Source organism: Lytechinus variegatus, chromosome 5 (genome assembly GCF_018143015.1).
Source record: "Lytechinus variegatus isolate NC3 chromosome 5, Lvar_3.0, whole genome shotgun sequence".
Lineage (NCBI taxonomy): Eukaryota > Metazoa > Echinodermata > Echinoidea > Temnopleuroida > Toxopneustidae > Lytechinus > Lytechinus variegatus.
This window is the reverse complement of record NC_054744.1, coordinates 33,157,388-33,173,503: the sequence shown is the minus strand read 5'-3', so window position 1 is coordinate 33,173,503 and position 16,116 is coordinate 33,157,388. Positions and strand designations below refer to the sequence as shown.

General features: G+C 36.0%; 1 protein-coding gene across 1 annotated transcript in view; it reads left to right on the top strand.

The window, feature by feature from the left end:
* Nucleotides 1-16,116, top strand: part of LOC121415410 (neuroblastoma-amplified sequence-like) — an 81,286-nt gene that overhangs the window by 27,891 nt on the left and 37,279 nt on the right. The window contains exons 23-42 of the mRNA XM_041608610.1: nucleotides 95-231; nucleotides 988-1,143; nucleotides 1,627-1,705; nucleotides 3,149-3,199; nucleotides 3,560-3,694; nucleotides 3,991-4,116; nucleotides 5,060-5,107; nucleotides 5,480-5,613; nucleotides 6,302-6,487; nucleotides 7,509-7,611; nucleotides 8,127-8,350; nucleotides 8,945-9,057; nucleotides 9,666-9,745; nucleotides 10,310-10,405; nucleotides 11,150-11,271; nucleotides 11,834-11,921; nucleotides 12,560-12,691; nucleotides 13,166-13,516; nucleotides 14,569-14,707; nucleotides 15,769-15,845. Of these exons, the coding sequence (XP_041464544.1) occupies nucleotides 95-231; nucleotides 988-1,143; nucleotides 1,627-1,705; nucleotides 3,149-3,199; nucleotides 3,560-3,694; nucleotides 3,991-4,116; nucleotides 5,060-5,107; nucleotides 5,480-5,613; nucleotides 6,302-6,487; nucleotides 7,509-7,611; nucleotides 8,127-8,350; nucleotides 8,945-9,057; nucleotides 9,666-9,745; nucleotides 10,310-10,405; nucleotides 11,150-11,271; nucleotides 11,834-11,921; nucleotides 12,560-12,691; nucleotides 13,166-13,516; nucleotides 14,569-14,707; nucleotides 15,769-15,845 (2,577 nt within the window). The remainder of the gene's footprint in view (nucleotides 1-94; nucleotides 232-987; nucleotides 1,144-1,626; nucleotides 1,706-3,148; nucleotides 3,200-3,559; nucleotides 3,695-3,990; nucleotides 4,117-5,059; nucleotides 5,108-5,479; nucleotides 5,614-6,301; nucleotides 6,488-7,508; nucleotides 7,612-8,126; nucleotides 8,351-8,944; nucleotides 9,058-9,665; nucleotides 9,746-10,309; nucleotides 10,406-11,149; nucleotides 11,272-11,833; nucleotides 11,922-12,559; nucleotides 12,692-13,165; nucleotides 13,517-14,568; nucleotides 14,708-15,768; nucleotides 15,846-16,116) is intronic.

Below are 16,116 nucleotides of genomic sequence, written 5' to 3'. Positions count from 1 at the left end.
GCAAGGATATCTTACCTCATTGGTTGATGATTCTCAATAACTTCCAGGAGACTGCACCCTCTTTTGAATTATTCATGTTGTTTATATTTTGCAGGATTCTGATTGGAAGGCTCTTGAGATCATGTTCACCTACCACGGCAAGGATATCTTGCCTCATTGGTTGATGATTCTCAATAATTTCCCGGAGACCACGCCCCCTACGGAATACAAGACGCTGCTCCCAGAAGCCAGGTAGATGGATAAACTTGTTCTTTTCATGCCCCCACCCACTGTAGATGTTTTTTTGTCTGTCTGTCTGTCATTGAAGTATCTTGTTTTCATGGTTGAAGAACTGTTTGGGGGATCAACTACAAACTTGGTACAGGATTGTAGTCATGATGTAAAAGGTCACAGGTCACAGAGGTCATTATAAATATACTATACCTTTATAGTATCTCATTCTTACAGTAACTTTTAGGTTTCAACTTCAAACTTATTCATGTGCTTAAATGATTGACAATGATCTATTATTGATCTGTTGTAGACTGAGCCCGCATATATGCGGACTGGAGTCTGGAAAACAATTGTTATAGCAAAAAATTATTCAGTCTCTAACAGCTTAAGATTTTGTCAAAGGTCACATAAGTCATTATTTGATAAATGTTTAGAAGCAAAGTACAATGTATGGAATAGATTCTCGATCCGACAATAGTGGAGGCATGAATTTTGTAGCTGTGCAGTTTAAACTCTGATTCCATGACATATGCTGTGGCAACATATTGCTCCGCTCTAGATTCCAAGCACCAATCAAATGACCAACTACAATCCTGGATGTAACTCTAACCCTAACCAAGAACCGTATTGCAACCCTGACCCTACATCTTTAAGATGAAATAAAGCCTGGAGCTATTGTCGCGGGAGCAAATGTTGCGTCACCTACATGTAAAGCCATCTAGTCTTTTATTAAAATCCATTTTCTAAATGTGTATTTACTTACTACCCATCCAGTTATGAGTCTGAACCAGAGGTCTACTCTTGGGAACAAGACCAACACAGGGACCAGGACTGGTGTGAGGGTCCAGACTGTCAGAGGGTCATCAACCCAACTCAGCTAGACTATGGGGCCTTCCTCTATGAGGATAGTCCAGAACTGATCAAATTCAGGTATAAAGAAAACTTCATGATTCCTTTCATAAATTTGAAAAGTTTTGAGCATGGTGTATTCATGGTATATTCTCTGTTTCAATAACAGTAAGTCCAGCTGAAAAGATTTATTTTCTCTTAGTAATTGGTATTTCTTCCTGGACGAATCAAAACATATATTGGTTTATAGTGTATTCAGTTTTTTTTATTATGACTGTACAATGTAATTTTATACCTTGGACTTTGCTCAAGGAATTATTGTTCCATTTCTAATGACTGATATGAAATGGTGATATAGATCATTATCAAATGATTTGCTGAAATCTTTCAATTGGTCAGTCATGACAGCTTACAGATTTTGATTTGCTGATGTCTGGTATGAAGACTTCTATTGACTGTCATGGTTTTGAGATGAGGATGGTTTATTCATAGAAGGTATTGTCTTCATCATGGCCATTCTGATTGATTATGCGGCGTTTATTTTGATTTTTTTTTAAATTTTAGATGTGAGGCAATGTCCAAGAAGTTGTTGACCGATTGGGTGATTCACAGAGCAATGGTCGTTGAAGATGAATCCAGACAGGTATGGTGAATAAAACAAGTTAACTTGTGGTGGACAAAGAGAGAAGTAAAGAGGGGGAGGGGGGGGAGGAGGAGGGGAGGAGAGGAGGGGGGGGGGATGGAGGAGAGAGGGAAAGGGGGAGTTGGTGATACTCATAGCAATGGTTATTTAACATGCATCTAGACAGGTACGGTGAACAACACAAATTTGCTTTGCGGTGGAAAAAGAGAAGTATTTTTGGGGGAAGGGAGAGGAGAGGGGGGGGGGGGGGGGGAAGAAGGAGAGGGGGGGGGGGAAAAAAAAGAAAGAGAAGGTGCTGATATGCCAGGTATTGGCCAACTTGAAGATGAATCCAAACAGGTATGGTGAATAACACAAGTTTACTTTGGTGAGGAAGGAGAACTTAAAGGAGAATGAAACCATTGGAACAAGATAGCTTGTGTGAAAACAGAAAAATCAAAGAAACAGATCAACAAAAGTTTGAGAAAAATCGGACAAATAATGAGAAAGTTATGAGCATTTGAATATTGCAGTCACTAATGCTATGGAGATAGCAAATTGGTAATGCGACAAAGATGTGTGATGTCACTTGTGAACAACTCTCCCCATTACTTTAGTATATATTTCACTTGAATTGCCTCTTTTATCACATCTATCCACAAATAATGTGTTCTGTTTACATGAGGGCATGTTTTTTAAGAATATTTTTTAAGAATACATCATGGATAAAGAGTTTGTATCATCATAAGAAAAAGCAAAAAGAGACATTTTGAGGGTATTTTATAGTCCACCAAAGGGAAAGTTGTTCATCAGTGACATCACACATCCTTGTCGCATTGCCAAAGTGAGGATCACCATAGCATTAGTGATTGCAATATTCAAATGCTCATAACATTCTCACTATTTGTCCAATTTTTCTCAAATTTTCTTTATTCTTTGATTTTTCTGTTTCTACACAAGCCTATTTGTTCCAAAGGTTTCATTCCCCTTTAAGAAGGGGGAGGGGGTCCTCGCATTAAGCTTGAGGCAGGCAAGGCAATTTTTTTTGTTGAAAATTTCCTTTGAACCACAGTCAGTAATAGAATTTTGATGGTGTCAAAGCAGAATGAAGAGGGCACCCAAGAAAATTGCCTCATTATAGAAGATTGTCGAAACAGATAAGATGCTGGAAAGAAAGGTAAATAGAAATTAACTGATTGGTCAAAAATATTTAGCATATTACACAAATGTAATGTAGATGCAGAAGTAAAAAAAATGGATTAGAGTATACATGTATGTACAATCAAAAGTTCAATCAGTTTTAGGTTTAACCTCTCATGTAAAGTGAATATCTCATCAAGTAATTTGTCATGTGAACTCCTCTTAGGATTTCCTTCTCATGTGAACTCCTCTTAGGATTACCTTCTCATGTGAAATCATCTGTTTATACAAATCTTTATTTTCTTTTGTCATGTTCACTTGTAGGTTGACAATGCTCTATCATTGGTCAGACTTGCCATGGAAAGAAATATACCGGTAAGACTCTTTAAATATTGATTTTTACATCCGTCATTGATGCTAAGAACATAGATATTTATGCTAAAGAAATTGTAAACGCAGCCAAAAACTAAATTTTCTTTATTGAAGCCCTGCATACACAACAATGTGAATTCAATTCCAAATAGTATAGTCATCATTGATAGCAATCTTGTCATCGGTACTGATTTGAAGCCAATTTACTGCAATAGTAGGTTTAAAAAGTTGAAATGGTACAATTTATGTGTAAGCCTGTTTATTTTTTTTTAAAGAAACATTAAATTCAGGAATATTATTTTTTGTGGCAGTTTTTAACAATAATAATTTCTTTTTAAATATTTATTCATAATTTATTCACAGGAATTGGAGAGTCTCCATCATGACCTTTTGACCTTGGAAGTGTTATCTTACGAGTGTCAGACTGACCCAGACTTGACCCTGGCTTCCTTGAAAAAAATGACCAATCATCAGATCATCAAGCTCATGGTATCAAAGGTAATACTACATGTACAGATTAACTAACAGTACAACTGTTGTTATCATGTTTGATAGTTCATAGTTGACATAAAGGTTTATTGTTGATAAATCTAAAATTATCAAAAATCAGTATAATGTTATTTTGTCATGTTGATTTCATTATTATTGTCATTAATACTATTATCATCATTACTTTTAATATTATTTTATTATTACCACAGAATTATTATCAATCATCATCATCATCATTGTTACATTATTATCATCATTTTATAAAAAGTACTAAAAGTGTTTGAATTTTTTGTCTATACCAGTCGCCTTCCGAGACGTATGTGAAGGATGTGAAGCGTTGGGTGATTCCATTTCTGCAGAGGTGTGAAGAAGATTCACCAGGAGCCAGAATATCCCTCACAGAGCAGTTCATGTTATCATTGGCAAAGGTCAGAGAAAGTTTGTTTTTAATAATGTTTAAACTAGCTGGAGACGGGCCTGTATGTTATTGTTATTTCATGCTATCAATTATGATTATGTATATTGTAGGATAGGGGCTCCACGTCCCACTACCAGTACTTGCTATTTCTGTGGAGTCCTTTTACCAATGAAGTTTATATGACAATTTACTCTGTGTCAATGTATTTTAAATTATTTGGTAATAAATTCAGTTCAGTTCAGTTCTGTAAACTGATGATATAGATCCTAATTAAATGATTAGCTGAAATGCATGTATATCACATGATCTTTCCTTTATATACCACACAGGAAATTTTGCTGAATGACTGGTAAAATGGCTAGTTGTATTAACAGGTCATGGCTTTGCCATGGGGATGGGTTATCAAATAACATGGATAATAATACCTGGAGTTGTATAAAGCTTTTTGCCGGAGGATACAAACCACTGCTATTATTACCCCAGGGGGCTGCCTACTGGTATATAATTGCTCAAGCATTCAAGGAATTTACTCCTACCAGGTACCCATTCACCTCCCCTGGGTTGAGTGTAGCACAGCATGGATAAATTTCTTGCTGAAAGAAATCACGCCACGGCTGGGAATCAAACCCACGTCCCTCAGGTTGAAAGATGAGAGTCATAACCACTAGACCACAAAGCCCCTCATCACTATCTGCATCATTATCTTAGAAAACAAATAATACACACCAATACGTTTGAGCATTATAAAAAATAATAAAACAGACTTGTTAGTTTGATGGTAATTAGGGTTAGTACTTCTTGTACTTGTTGAACAAAAAAATTAGTAAATATAAATATACATCTACATACTAGTTGACAGATCTTTGCAATTCCACCCTTCCATTAGGTTTCTTATAAACTGTTTATCCCTTGCCATCTTTCTTCTCATATTGTTATATTATTTGACATTGTAGGAGGATCTATACAAGTGCCAACTCATTTTGGAAAACAGTAAACACACAGTAAGTTTATTTATTTCTTAAATCAATTAGATTCATTTTAGAAAGGGAGGAAGAAAGAAAAAGAGAAAATGGAGGTATTGACATAGGTAGATGATTGATGAAAGATAATGTTAATAATGCTATGTGAAAATGCTATAAAAATTGAAAGAAGCTTGAATTGTGAGATTATTCTTGATATCTATTAAAACTGTCTTTATCAGTCATGTTGCTTGTTTTTGGTAACATTTCTTTCATAGGGATTAGATTCATTCAGTTTCGACTGCCCTAGAGACCATTTAATGAACTGATCCACAACTTTAGATCTATGTATGTGAGAAAGAGGACTGTATTGTAATGAAGTCATAATTATTTTGAATATTTATTTGCTCCTAGTCTCCAGAGCCAATCATAAGAAAGAAGAGTGATCTCTTGTCTTTAGCTCAGCGATGTATCTATGCTTGTGAGAAAGACGACCAGCTGGATGTTGCCAGGAAGATCCTCAAGATTTTACCAAAGCAAAGCTTAGGGTGAGCCAGAAACCATTTCACTGCATGAACTGACATAATTTTTTTTTTTGGGGGGAGGCAAAATTCTCTGAAATTATTATTTTTTTGTGTACAGTTTTATGATGTCTGTCTACTTCTGAATAATTGACTTACCATAATTCAGATGAAAATTCTAGTTATTTAAAAAATAAGACAAGATTCAAATTTTGTTTGAAACTTTTATTTGCCCTTCAATGATTTTTCCTGCACTTTAGCAGTCTCCTGAATGGTAATGTGCAGGGGTAAAAATACCAACCTAGATGTTGTGCATAATGCATAATGAGTGATTTTACAAACTGTCATGACAAAAGTGTTTCAAAGTTACCTAATAACATTTCTAAAATGCACACCTGCGTTTCTTTTCAAATATTGAAATAAATCTGTAATGGTGTGAATTTTTGTATATCATAATATGATTGAATTGAGTGCATAGGGGTGCATTGAGGCTGCGGGGCTAAAGCCAGGGTAATAATATCCAAGTCCTTTGGAAGCGCATAGAGACGTTATTTATAATGTGTTATGCGCTATACAAGAACTGTCTGTTATTATTATTGAGCCCATAGGGACGATTTGGCAGTGATGGGTGCTATGTAGTTGCTTTTTCATTATTATTAGAATCTATAACTTAACTTTGTATAGATAATTTAACTTTAATTTTGTTCTTTTGTAGAGTTGTTGGTGAGGACCTCTCAGCCCTCTACCATGACCTTGAGGAGCTTGAAGGTCATCTACAGGCTGTAGAGATCCTTGCCAGCCATGGGGTTGCCATGACGACTCAAGCTGTTAAAGACACCCAGAGTGATGAAGAAGCTGCCACTAAACTCATGGTTAGACTCGCTAGACAGGCTGCTAGAGGGTGAGTTCTGTTTTTTTCTGATGAGTAACCATATTAACAATGCTTCTCAGTTAATCAAATTTATGTAAAGTTGTCAAACAAAAATGTTGATGAAACTCTTCCTTGATCTTAATCTCAGACAGGGGTTTTGAAGGAAGATACACAAACAAAAATTGTTAAAAGATTGTTTATTACATTCTCTTTATAAAGATGCACATGTTAGTGTAATACATGTATATAAAAATGATGAATAATTGCCTTTCATTAATTCCGAATCGCATGCAGTGTGCAATTAATCATCTCGTTGGTTAAATGCATGGTGGGCAAGTGTTACATCATAGTCATCTGTAAGGTTACTTATTAAACACCATGCACGAATTGTCATTTTGGTATGGATTTAAAGGGGAAGTTCACTGAGATAAGAATTGCTTTTGAAAAAAAGCAGAATAATTAGAGAAAGATTTGATGAAAATCCGTACATGAAATAAACTGTATATTGCTAGCACATGAGAACATAAAAAACCCCACATATCTTAGCTCTGTGGCTTAAAGGTTACTATTATACATGTAGTACCTTTGCCATCCAATTATATCTGTAATGGAATCCTTGATTCTGATTGGCTGCTTAGCATTGTTGCCATGGTAGTTACCATTGGATGGCATAGTTACCATGGTAATAACTTTTATGCAATGGGACCCAGAAGGAAGGTTGTTCTCTTCTCTAATGCATATATGTTGCACATCTGTGAAAAAGAACTTTGTTATTAGCCAAGCTGCTGTGAAATCTTGTACTGATGCACTCTACCCAGGTGAGGTAAATGGGTACCGGCAGGAAGTAATTCCTCAAAAAGCTGAGTGCACCTGAATAGGTAGCCTAGCTTAGCCAGGTAATATTAATAGCAGGGCCCGCTGGGGAACAGTTTTCGGAACTGAAGTGGCTACACTTGGGTAAATATACCGTTATTATTATTATTATTGCTTGTATTTATTGAGAGCACCAATATTGTGATTACAATAAACAATGGTCTTTTCTCCTCTGCAGGAAACCTCCAAAGAAGGAATGGGAATGGAACAAACTTGGAAAGGATATGCAAGAACTGAGACGCATTGTCTACTCGTGTTTGACGTCTACTCAATGTCAAGAGGTATGTGTCTCAAAATGTAGTCTTTAAACTTAAAGGTCTATATAGAATAATAAAAATGTTACAAGATTTACAAATTTTGCTTATTTGCTCATAATCGATATACATATCATGGACAGTATGTAAATGGGTGAAATTAAAGATTTTGTATTTTGTTGCATGTAATATCAAATATTTATATTCTTTCCTTCAATAAAATCAACAAGAAATAAAATGCTCCTGTTACCTACATAATTTGTTTTTTCTCTTGAATTGCTCTCATTTTTGGCTCCATATTATTTTGCAAGCTTCTTAATGAACAATTTTTTGGTAATGTCGACTAATGTCAAATCTAGGTCTTCAGAAATATCCTTTGGATTTCCGTACTGCAAGCATTTAAGTTTATTTCTTCAATCTCGCAAGCTTAACCGTTTTTGGTACAGTGTATGTCTAGTATTGTCAAATCTAGGTCTTCCTTAAGATGCATCCTTTGGATTTTCCGTACTGCAATCCTTTTCATTTGATTTTTTTATATCTAGATCTTCACTGAGAGCCTTCTTGGTTCTGGATCCATCGCCAACATCCGTCTCGCTGGGGAGAAACTGACCAAGACCAGACCGGAGGGTTCTACCCTGGCCAGACCATCGGTCAAGGCATCCTCTCTGATCCCATACGAGAGATCCATAGACCTAGTCCTATCAGCTGCAAGGGAATACTTCAATTCATCAGCCAATCTACTGGATACTACCATGGAACTAGCAAGGTTAGAAAGAGATGATTATTACCAAGTTTACAGAGCTTTTTGAAATTTACTTATTATGTGACGTGCTCCCCAACATCATTGGGCGGACAGAAAGCCAACCCCAGAACATGGTGCATCCGGCAACCAACTTTTTTGAGCAGAAGTTTGAAAACTTGATAATCAATTATATTTTGATGATTTCTGCCAATACTTCATATGCTTCTCTCTATTTTCTGCTTATAATTAGATAACTTGGGCTAAACATTCACGATATACACGTTTAAGTTTTGTATGTATCTTTCTAATATCCAAGCACTGGTCAAGAAAATAAAAGCATTACTAAGAGAACATGCGAGACATCAAAAAATTCCCAACCTTATTTTTTTCAAAAGAAAAAGTAGATGAAACAAGACTCAACAGATTGTACGCTTTTTGTGAGATTTTAATGTTGGGTGAAAGTCAAGTGTAACTCACCCACATTATTGTTCCTATATAATACCAAGAACGCATATTTAGAATTTAATGAAAACTTGAGTTATCATATCCCTAATGTGTGTAATCCTATGCTATTATGTATATACAATCAGTGTTTCCTATATCCTTATTTTGATCTAGGTCTTGTCTTCAGCTGATCACAGACTGTCCTTCAAGGATCCAGGATGAGCTAGACCTGATTACATCACTGGCTCTACTCGATGATTTCTCAACATCCATTCTTCCTCTACAAGGTAAGTTCTGTATTGAAGACCACAAAAAGAAATCTGGGGATGTTTCACAGGAGTTGTCAGCACTGACTGCATTGTCGGCTCTGAAAATTTAAGTAAAAGGCGAGCTGTAGTGGTTCTGATGATACTTGTCTTGTACTGAGAGGGTTGTGTGTTCGAATTTCATTATCGCCCAGTGTTCTTTGGCAAGCCGTTACACAATTTAGGAGGTAATGAGTTATTTTGGAAGAGAACTAATCAAATCTGTATCTATATGCAGTAACATGTTTGAAAATAGCTCTTATTCTAGCCTAACCCTAACCTATTTCTGAAAAGACATCTTGTCAGAGTAATTATCATCACTGTTATCATCATTTTCATCATCATTGTCATCATCGTTATCAACATCATTTTTATCATCATAAACATCATCATCATCACCATTATCATCAGCAACATCATCCTTAATATCCTAAATGGGAAATACTTTTTGTTGAGCATGCAGAAAATTCTTACATTATAAATCAATATTTTCATTCTTTTGTTAAAATATTGTGAAATATGTTTTAAAAATATATTCTGTTTGCTGTTGGGTAAATCTTGTTTTATATCATTTTCTCCTTATTGTCTAGTGAGACTTTGTGAAGACAGACTAGAATTGGTTGAAAAGGTGATAACATCATCAAAATCTTCCTGCACCAATTCAGAAAAGGTAGTTTCTTATAGAAATTCCTCAATCTAATCAGTAGAAACTGAAAAACAATTTGAATACATTAAATAGGAAAGAAAAGTAGTCATTATGTCCAAAATTCCTAGATACCCTACTCTGAAACAATTAAGTGATATTATGTATATGCCATAAATCAGATGAGCGTATAAAGAGTTTAAGATGACATTAATAGTTGCAGAATAGGAGATGTTTTTTATTGAAATGGTGTCATTGCTTCTTACTTAGAGCATAGAGAGCTGGAATATTAACACAAAGTTGTTTGACTGGTTTTACAGAAGTAATTTTCATAGATTTAAGACACAGTCCAACTTGCTTACAGTGGAATATGCTTTGCCAAATGAAAAAAAATGATAGAAAATAATCAATAATCAGATAGATAGGTCTTTTGAATGCCTTTCTCTGAGACATGATTTAAAAATTTGTGACGTCAGCTTCTAGAAGGCTGACTTTACAAGTCCTACAATGTTTCATATTCTTGATTATGATAGTAATTTAAGTAAAAAATGTCAACAATTTCTTATTTTTAAAATCATTCCTTCATTTCAGCTCCTTCGTCTTGCCAAGCTGTTACGTGTATGTGGTGATAATGAGAAGGAGAGGCAAGGGAAAGTCCTGGTTCTTGTTAGCAGGGCAGCTTTACAGGTAAAGGGGTTTTATGCTGTTGTTATGATATTTGTAATCCATCTTTTTCTGACAATTTGTGATTTCATACATGTATGATTTTGGTGTCGTTATTGGTGTGTTATTTTTAGGTTGATGTTGGAGTTGGGATGTTAGATTAGTTGGGTAGGTGTTTTTGTTGGCGTGTTGGGATGATGCTGATGTTGGTGTGGTGTATTGGGTTGGTAATTGTATGGTGCTGGTATTGGATTGATGTTGGTTTGGGTATTGGTGCTGTTGTTGGAGTGTTGCATTGATGTTTGTATGGTGTAAAGGATTGGTAATGGTGTGGTGTTGGTGTTGGTGGTGGCTATAAAGTGTTTTTGGTGGTATGTTGAGTTTATGTTTTGAGTTTTTAGCAGTGAGTTGTTGCTGTTTGGTTAGTGTTGGGTAAGTGCTGGTGTGGGCTTGAGGTTGAGAGTTTGGTGTTGGGATGATGCTGGTGTTGGTATGTTATAATGGTTTGGAAATTATGGTGTGATGTTGGTGTTGGGTTGGTTGGTTCAGGTGTGAGTTTGGACTGGTGTTAGTGTGTTGAATTAATTTTTAGTATGTGGTGTTGCTATTGGTGTTGGTATGTGTATTGGTTAGATGTTTAATAGTTATAGTACTTGTGTGTTGGGTGGATGTTAATGTTCAGTATTAATACCAATAATATACTACTTTTCTATTCTACTTCATACATCAAAGTGACACCTTCATTACTTCATTTTTTCCCATACGTAGGGTAATGACTACAAGACTGCATGGAATGTGAACAAACGTCTTGTATCTGATGGCTATGGTCCTGCATGGGAAGTGTGTAGAGATCTTGCTCTCAAGGATGACTTCAATGACCTTCCAGCCAGGTAAGAACTTGTGTATTACACCAATTGTAAACAGGGTCAATGTACTTTGACTGGGGTTACAGTTCATTAGACAAAGTGAAAAAAATTTTTAAAATGATCTAGCCTCACCAGCCCTTTTAGAACCTGTATTTTCTGTTCTAGTTTGGCCCCCCTTGAAAAAAATTAAACGAAAGAATAATTAATAAATGAAAAAAAAATCCCTGCTCTCTGTTTCCAATTTTTATTATTTTCTATATATTTTTTGCAAAAGTTTAATAAAAAATGGCCAATGGCATGGTAGGAGATTATCCATATCATAAGAAAATACTTGTGGCTGACAGATCCTCAATCTCCATTCTATGTGTATTGTGTGGACATTGCTCTATGATCTGCAAGGAGTCCTGATGCATGCATAAGAAAATTTGATGTAGGAGATAACAATGACTGACCAACTCTAACTTTTTCTTCTGTTACAGCAAACAATTACATGTAATATTTTTTGCTGAAGACCTCTAGGGTAACTAACTTTTCGATATTGAGCATTATTAAGACCAATAAACATTTTTGTATTCTTCCATTCTAGACGTGAGCTACTAGCCTTTGCTTCAGCCTATTGTGATCCAGAAGCTCTGGTTGCTATTCTTGAAGCCAGGAATATCCTCCTTGCTCAGGTAAATTCATTGTCAAGCCCTCTCACATATGCAAAATTTGTGGTGTTTGATTCATACCATTTATACAATTGCTGATGAAAGGGTCAAAATTAGCATAAACATAACATTTTCAGGTTTTGTTTCTCAGATAATCACTTAAGTTCCAGTTATTATTATGATGTGTTTTCGACATACATTGCACATACATGGATCTGAAGCATTAACAGATTTATTGGCACCCTGGTCAGTGGCTTCAATCAGTTATTCCTGCACACAATGTGTGCACATCTACCACTCCCAGGGGTGTATACCAGCCAGTCTGGACAAGCTGCAATGACTTTCACATCCTATAGGGTACCCATTTGGCAATTGGGTGTAGAGTGGCAAAGTGTTGAGTGTGTCAAAGGACGCTAGGCTGTGGTGGGATTCGAACACACTACCCTCTGATTACAAGGCAAGAGTCGGAACCACTACACCATAGCTCCTCCACACTCCACAAACAATGAGCATGTGAACATAAGTATAGTTTGTGATCAAACAGATAATGAAAGCGAATTGTAACATCGCAATTTGTGAGCAAAAATATATCTTCTGAGCAATGACATGTTCATAGGTATCTTATTCAGTTAATTCTTTGTTGCATGTGTTTTTTCCTTTAGATCTTATATAATAAATTGCCAGTGGAAATGGAGGACGGCAAGAAAGGAAAGGATAACGAGGAAGAAGTTGCTATGGAAACACGAGACAACCTAACAGAAGAAACGACAGATATGGAAGATGAAGGGATAGAGGTAGGTCTATTGTGTTGATATGAACAGGATGTTTGACATTTGGTTGTTTTAAAGCTTAAAGGACAAAATATCTTGTCAGTGGACAACCAACTGCTTTCCTTTCATGGACTACCACATTGGTTTCAAAATACTGAATAGCTATGACACTGTAATTCTTCTGTACTTCGGTGATATGTTTGAAGTGCACATATATGATAATGATCATCAACATTATGGACCTTATCATCATGATCATGATAGTTATGATGATGTTGATGATAATACACATCTACATCCACTCATCATTGTCATACATGTACTTCATGCTTTTATGTGAGAAATGTATATCAAAGTGATAATGTAGTAAAACAAAAGTGAAAGTATTCAATATACGATAACAAAGTAAGTTGACAATTTCTTTAATCTTTACAATCTACTTCATGTTTTCATAATCATAATATAACAACATTTTGTTTGAATTCTCTTGAAATGCAGAATGACATAGAGAAAGACACACCATCGACGTCCACCCAAAGCGTGACCAGAAGAACCCGACAGATTCTCGCTTCCACCGGAGCTGCAACCTCTGCGGTACTCGCCACCACAGGAGCCGCCACCTCCGCCGTCCTCGCCACCACCGGTGCCACAACCAAGGCTGTCCTTGCCAGTGTGAGCGATGCCCAGTGGTGGGCGGGGACCATGCAGTTCCTTAGGCCCCTAGGGAGGGGTATGGCAGGGGATAGTCAGGGGGACACAGATCAGGATGACGTGGAGAGGTGTGGCATCGAGAGGAGGGTGTGTCCTGCCTTTTATGAGACCTGCTTCAAAGAGCCGACCATCAGCAAGGTAAGAAAGTTTACTGGCATTTTGATTGAAGTCACTCCAGTTCTTTTTGTAAAATTCATTGGGTGGAGTTCCGATAGCCATGGTCTAGTTTAGCCTGGGTTAACTTAGACCACACTTTTATGGAGTGCCAGTTGTCAACTCATTCACCAATGAGAATGATTCCTACCCTGCTGCAAAAAGTCGTAAAAAGAAAATAGACATGAAATGGGAAGAATAAGAAAATAAATAGATATCATGCATTTTAATGAATTAATTGATGCATTATAACTGCCACAAATATGGAAGAAATATTATGAGGCCCAGCATTCCATAGAATTGTTGTTTAAAATTCAAGTTTATGCTAGAGTTAAACCTTGGTTTAATTATCAGAATACCACACATTATTATAAAGGCAACTTGTCAAAACTCAGGGTCACGTCTTTTAGCAGGAATCCTGGGCCCCGTCTTACAATCAGTTGCAATCTATCAGATCAGTTGCAATTATGGATGGCCAGCAACGTCAACATCTAAAATTCAAATTTGTTCAAAATATTTTCTAGATATGATGTACATTTATACATTTATCATTCTCTTGAACATTCAGTGCGATTCTCTTTGTTAACTAAGGAGATTTAGATAATTTCCTGTGGAAAGAATTATGACATGGAAGGATTGCCTTATAGTTGAGATTGATTAGATCAATCGTAATTCTTTGTAAGACGGCTCTGAGGGTGCTCTGCGTGTTTTCATTGCAGCCGTCCTGCATTGCCCTTTATTTTGTCTTTGATAAAATATGAGTAGTAAAAAGCTGCTTGCAACTTGATTCCTGCAAGAAAGACATAGATCTGACATTTTGAAGAAATCCTCAAAAAATCTTGAGGATAATTTGTCCTCAGTTTTAAAAAGTGACATTGCCAAATAAATCTTTATCTTTTTTACATTTACGCATTGTACTTGAATCTATCTGGTATAATTTCTCAAAGTACATTCATCTCTTCATACCATCCTCTCTCTGCATGCATGAAATTGAAATAAGAAATGTATCATAATTTTGTTTTCATTCTTTTGTCCAGGATGACCCTAACTATGTGAACTACCAATGGACAACAAGTGAAACATCACACCGGTCTCTCAATGAAGCTCTTCTGAGAGCCATGCAGCTAAGGAGTTTGACCAAAGATGACCAGTCAATGTCAGAACATGCTACTCATGGTAGGAATCATTTCTGACCACCAAGCATGAAATCGCCTACCAAAATCATATTTGACCAGTCACCCCAAAACCAATAAAAATTGCCAAAAATGAATTGCGAAATTTTCATTGAGTTTGAAAAAAGCACATCCCAGGATTTTAAAGGATGTATAGGCTAATCAACACAAGCACTTGATTGGATGCAGAAGGAACTAAAACAATGAGGAGAAACACAATTTGAAGTTTAGGGTTCATGTAAGCATGAGATGTGTCCGCATAACCTTGTGTCAAAGAAACTCTTGTATCTTGTTTTCTATTCAGCTTTGATACCTAAAATTCTTAAGGTATGACAAAAAAATAACTTTTTCATATAAGCTCATTTTTCAATTGTTACTTTTTGACAACCAAATTACTATTTCGGCTATTTCAGAGATTCTTACATGGTGGCTCACTGGTAGTTTTGGTGTGGCTTGTGACATATATTTAATTTACTACTCAATTTTAGAATGCCATTCGTAAAGGTTGATGTACATTTTGATTCAGTGAAACCTTTCAATAAGGACCTCCCATGTGAACATAAAGTGTAGCCTTTACAGATGGATGGATGCTAAATTCAAGTTCTAATGATTGTATCTTGGCTTTGGTTGATGTTTATGACTTCATACAGTAATCAATTTTACATTTTTTTAGAGATAGCAATACCTAATGCAACAAATACTGTATTACTGCATATTTTACCATATTTACAAAAAAGGGTAATGCAGAAGACATAAAGGATTAAAAATAAAAGATTTACATTGCTTATAGAAAAACGAAGATGTGGAGAGTGAGAGGAGAGGAAGAGATGAAATGTTGGGTGGGTGAAAAAAAGTAAGAAAATGAGAAAGATGACATGACCGAGTGATTAAACTCTAGTGCCAGCATTAACATTGAGAAGAAGAAGAAGAAAGAAGAACAAGAAGGGAAAAAAAGGGAAAAAACAAGTAGAAAAATTAGAGTAATATCAATTTGAAGAAGAATAATGTCAAATAGAGATTATAAAATTTCATACAATGTACATGTATGTATTTCCTATTCCACAGTGTTACTACAGCTGGCTATGGATGCTTTCAAGTCAGATGTGAATCTAGCGTTGGCTTACCTCCTCGCCCTTCCAAATGTAAGTCTGAATTCTGGCTCATACCCTAGAACCAGTTTGTTTCATTGTGGCCCAGAATTTGAATCAATGTGTCCTTTTGATTCTTCAACAAGATAGAGTGGGGGAAGCTGGGAGGGTATGTGGTAGTAAGAAAACAATGAAAAGATGAATAATTAGTTATGATTTGATGATATAGGGTATTTACATTACACAAATATTGACCATGCTAGGTGGTCAAGGTGCCCCAATATTATGCGGGCTTTTAAGATGGGCTACCTCTAATTGCATGTGA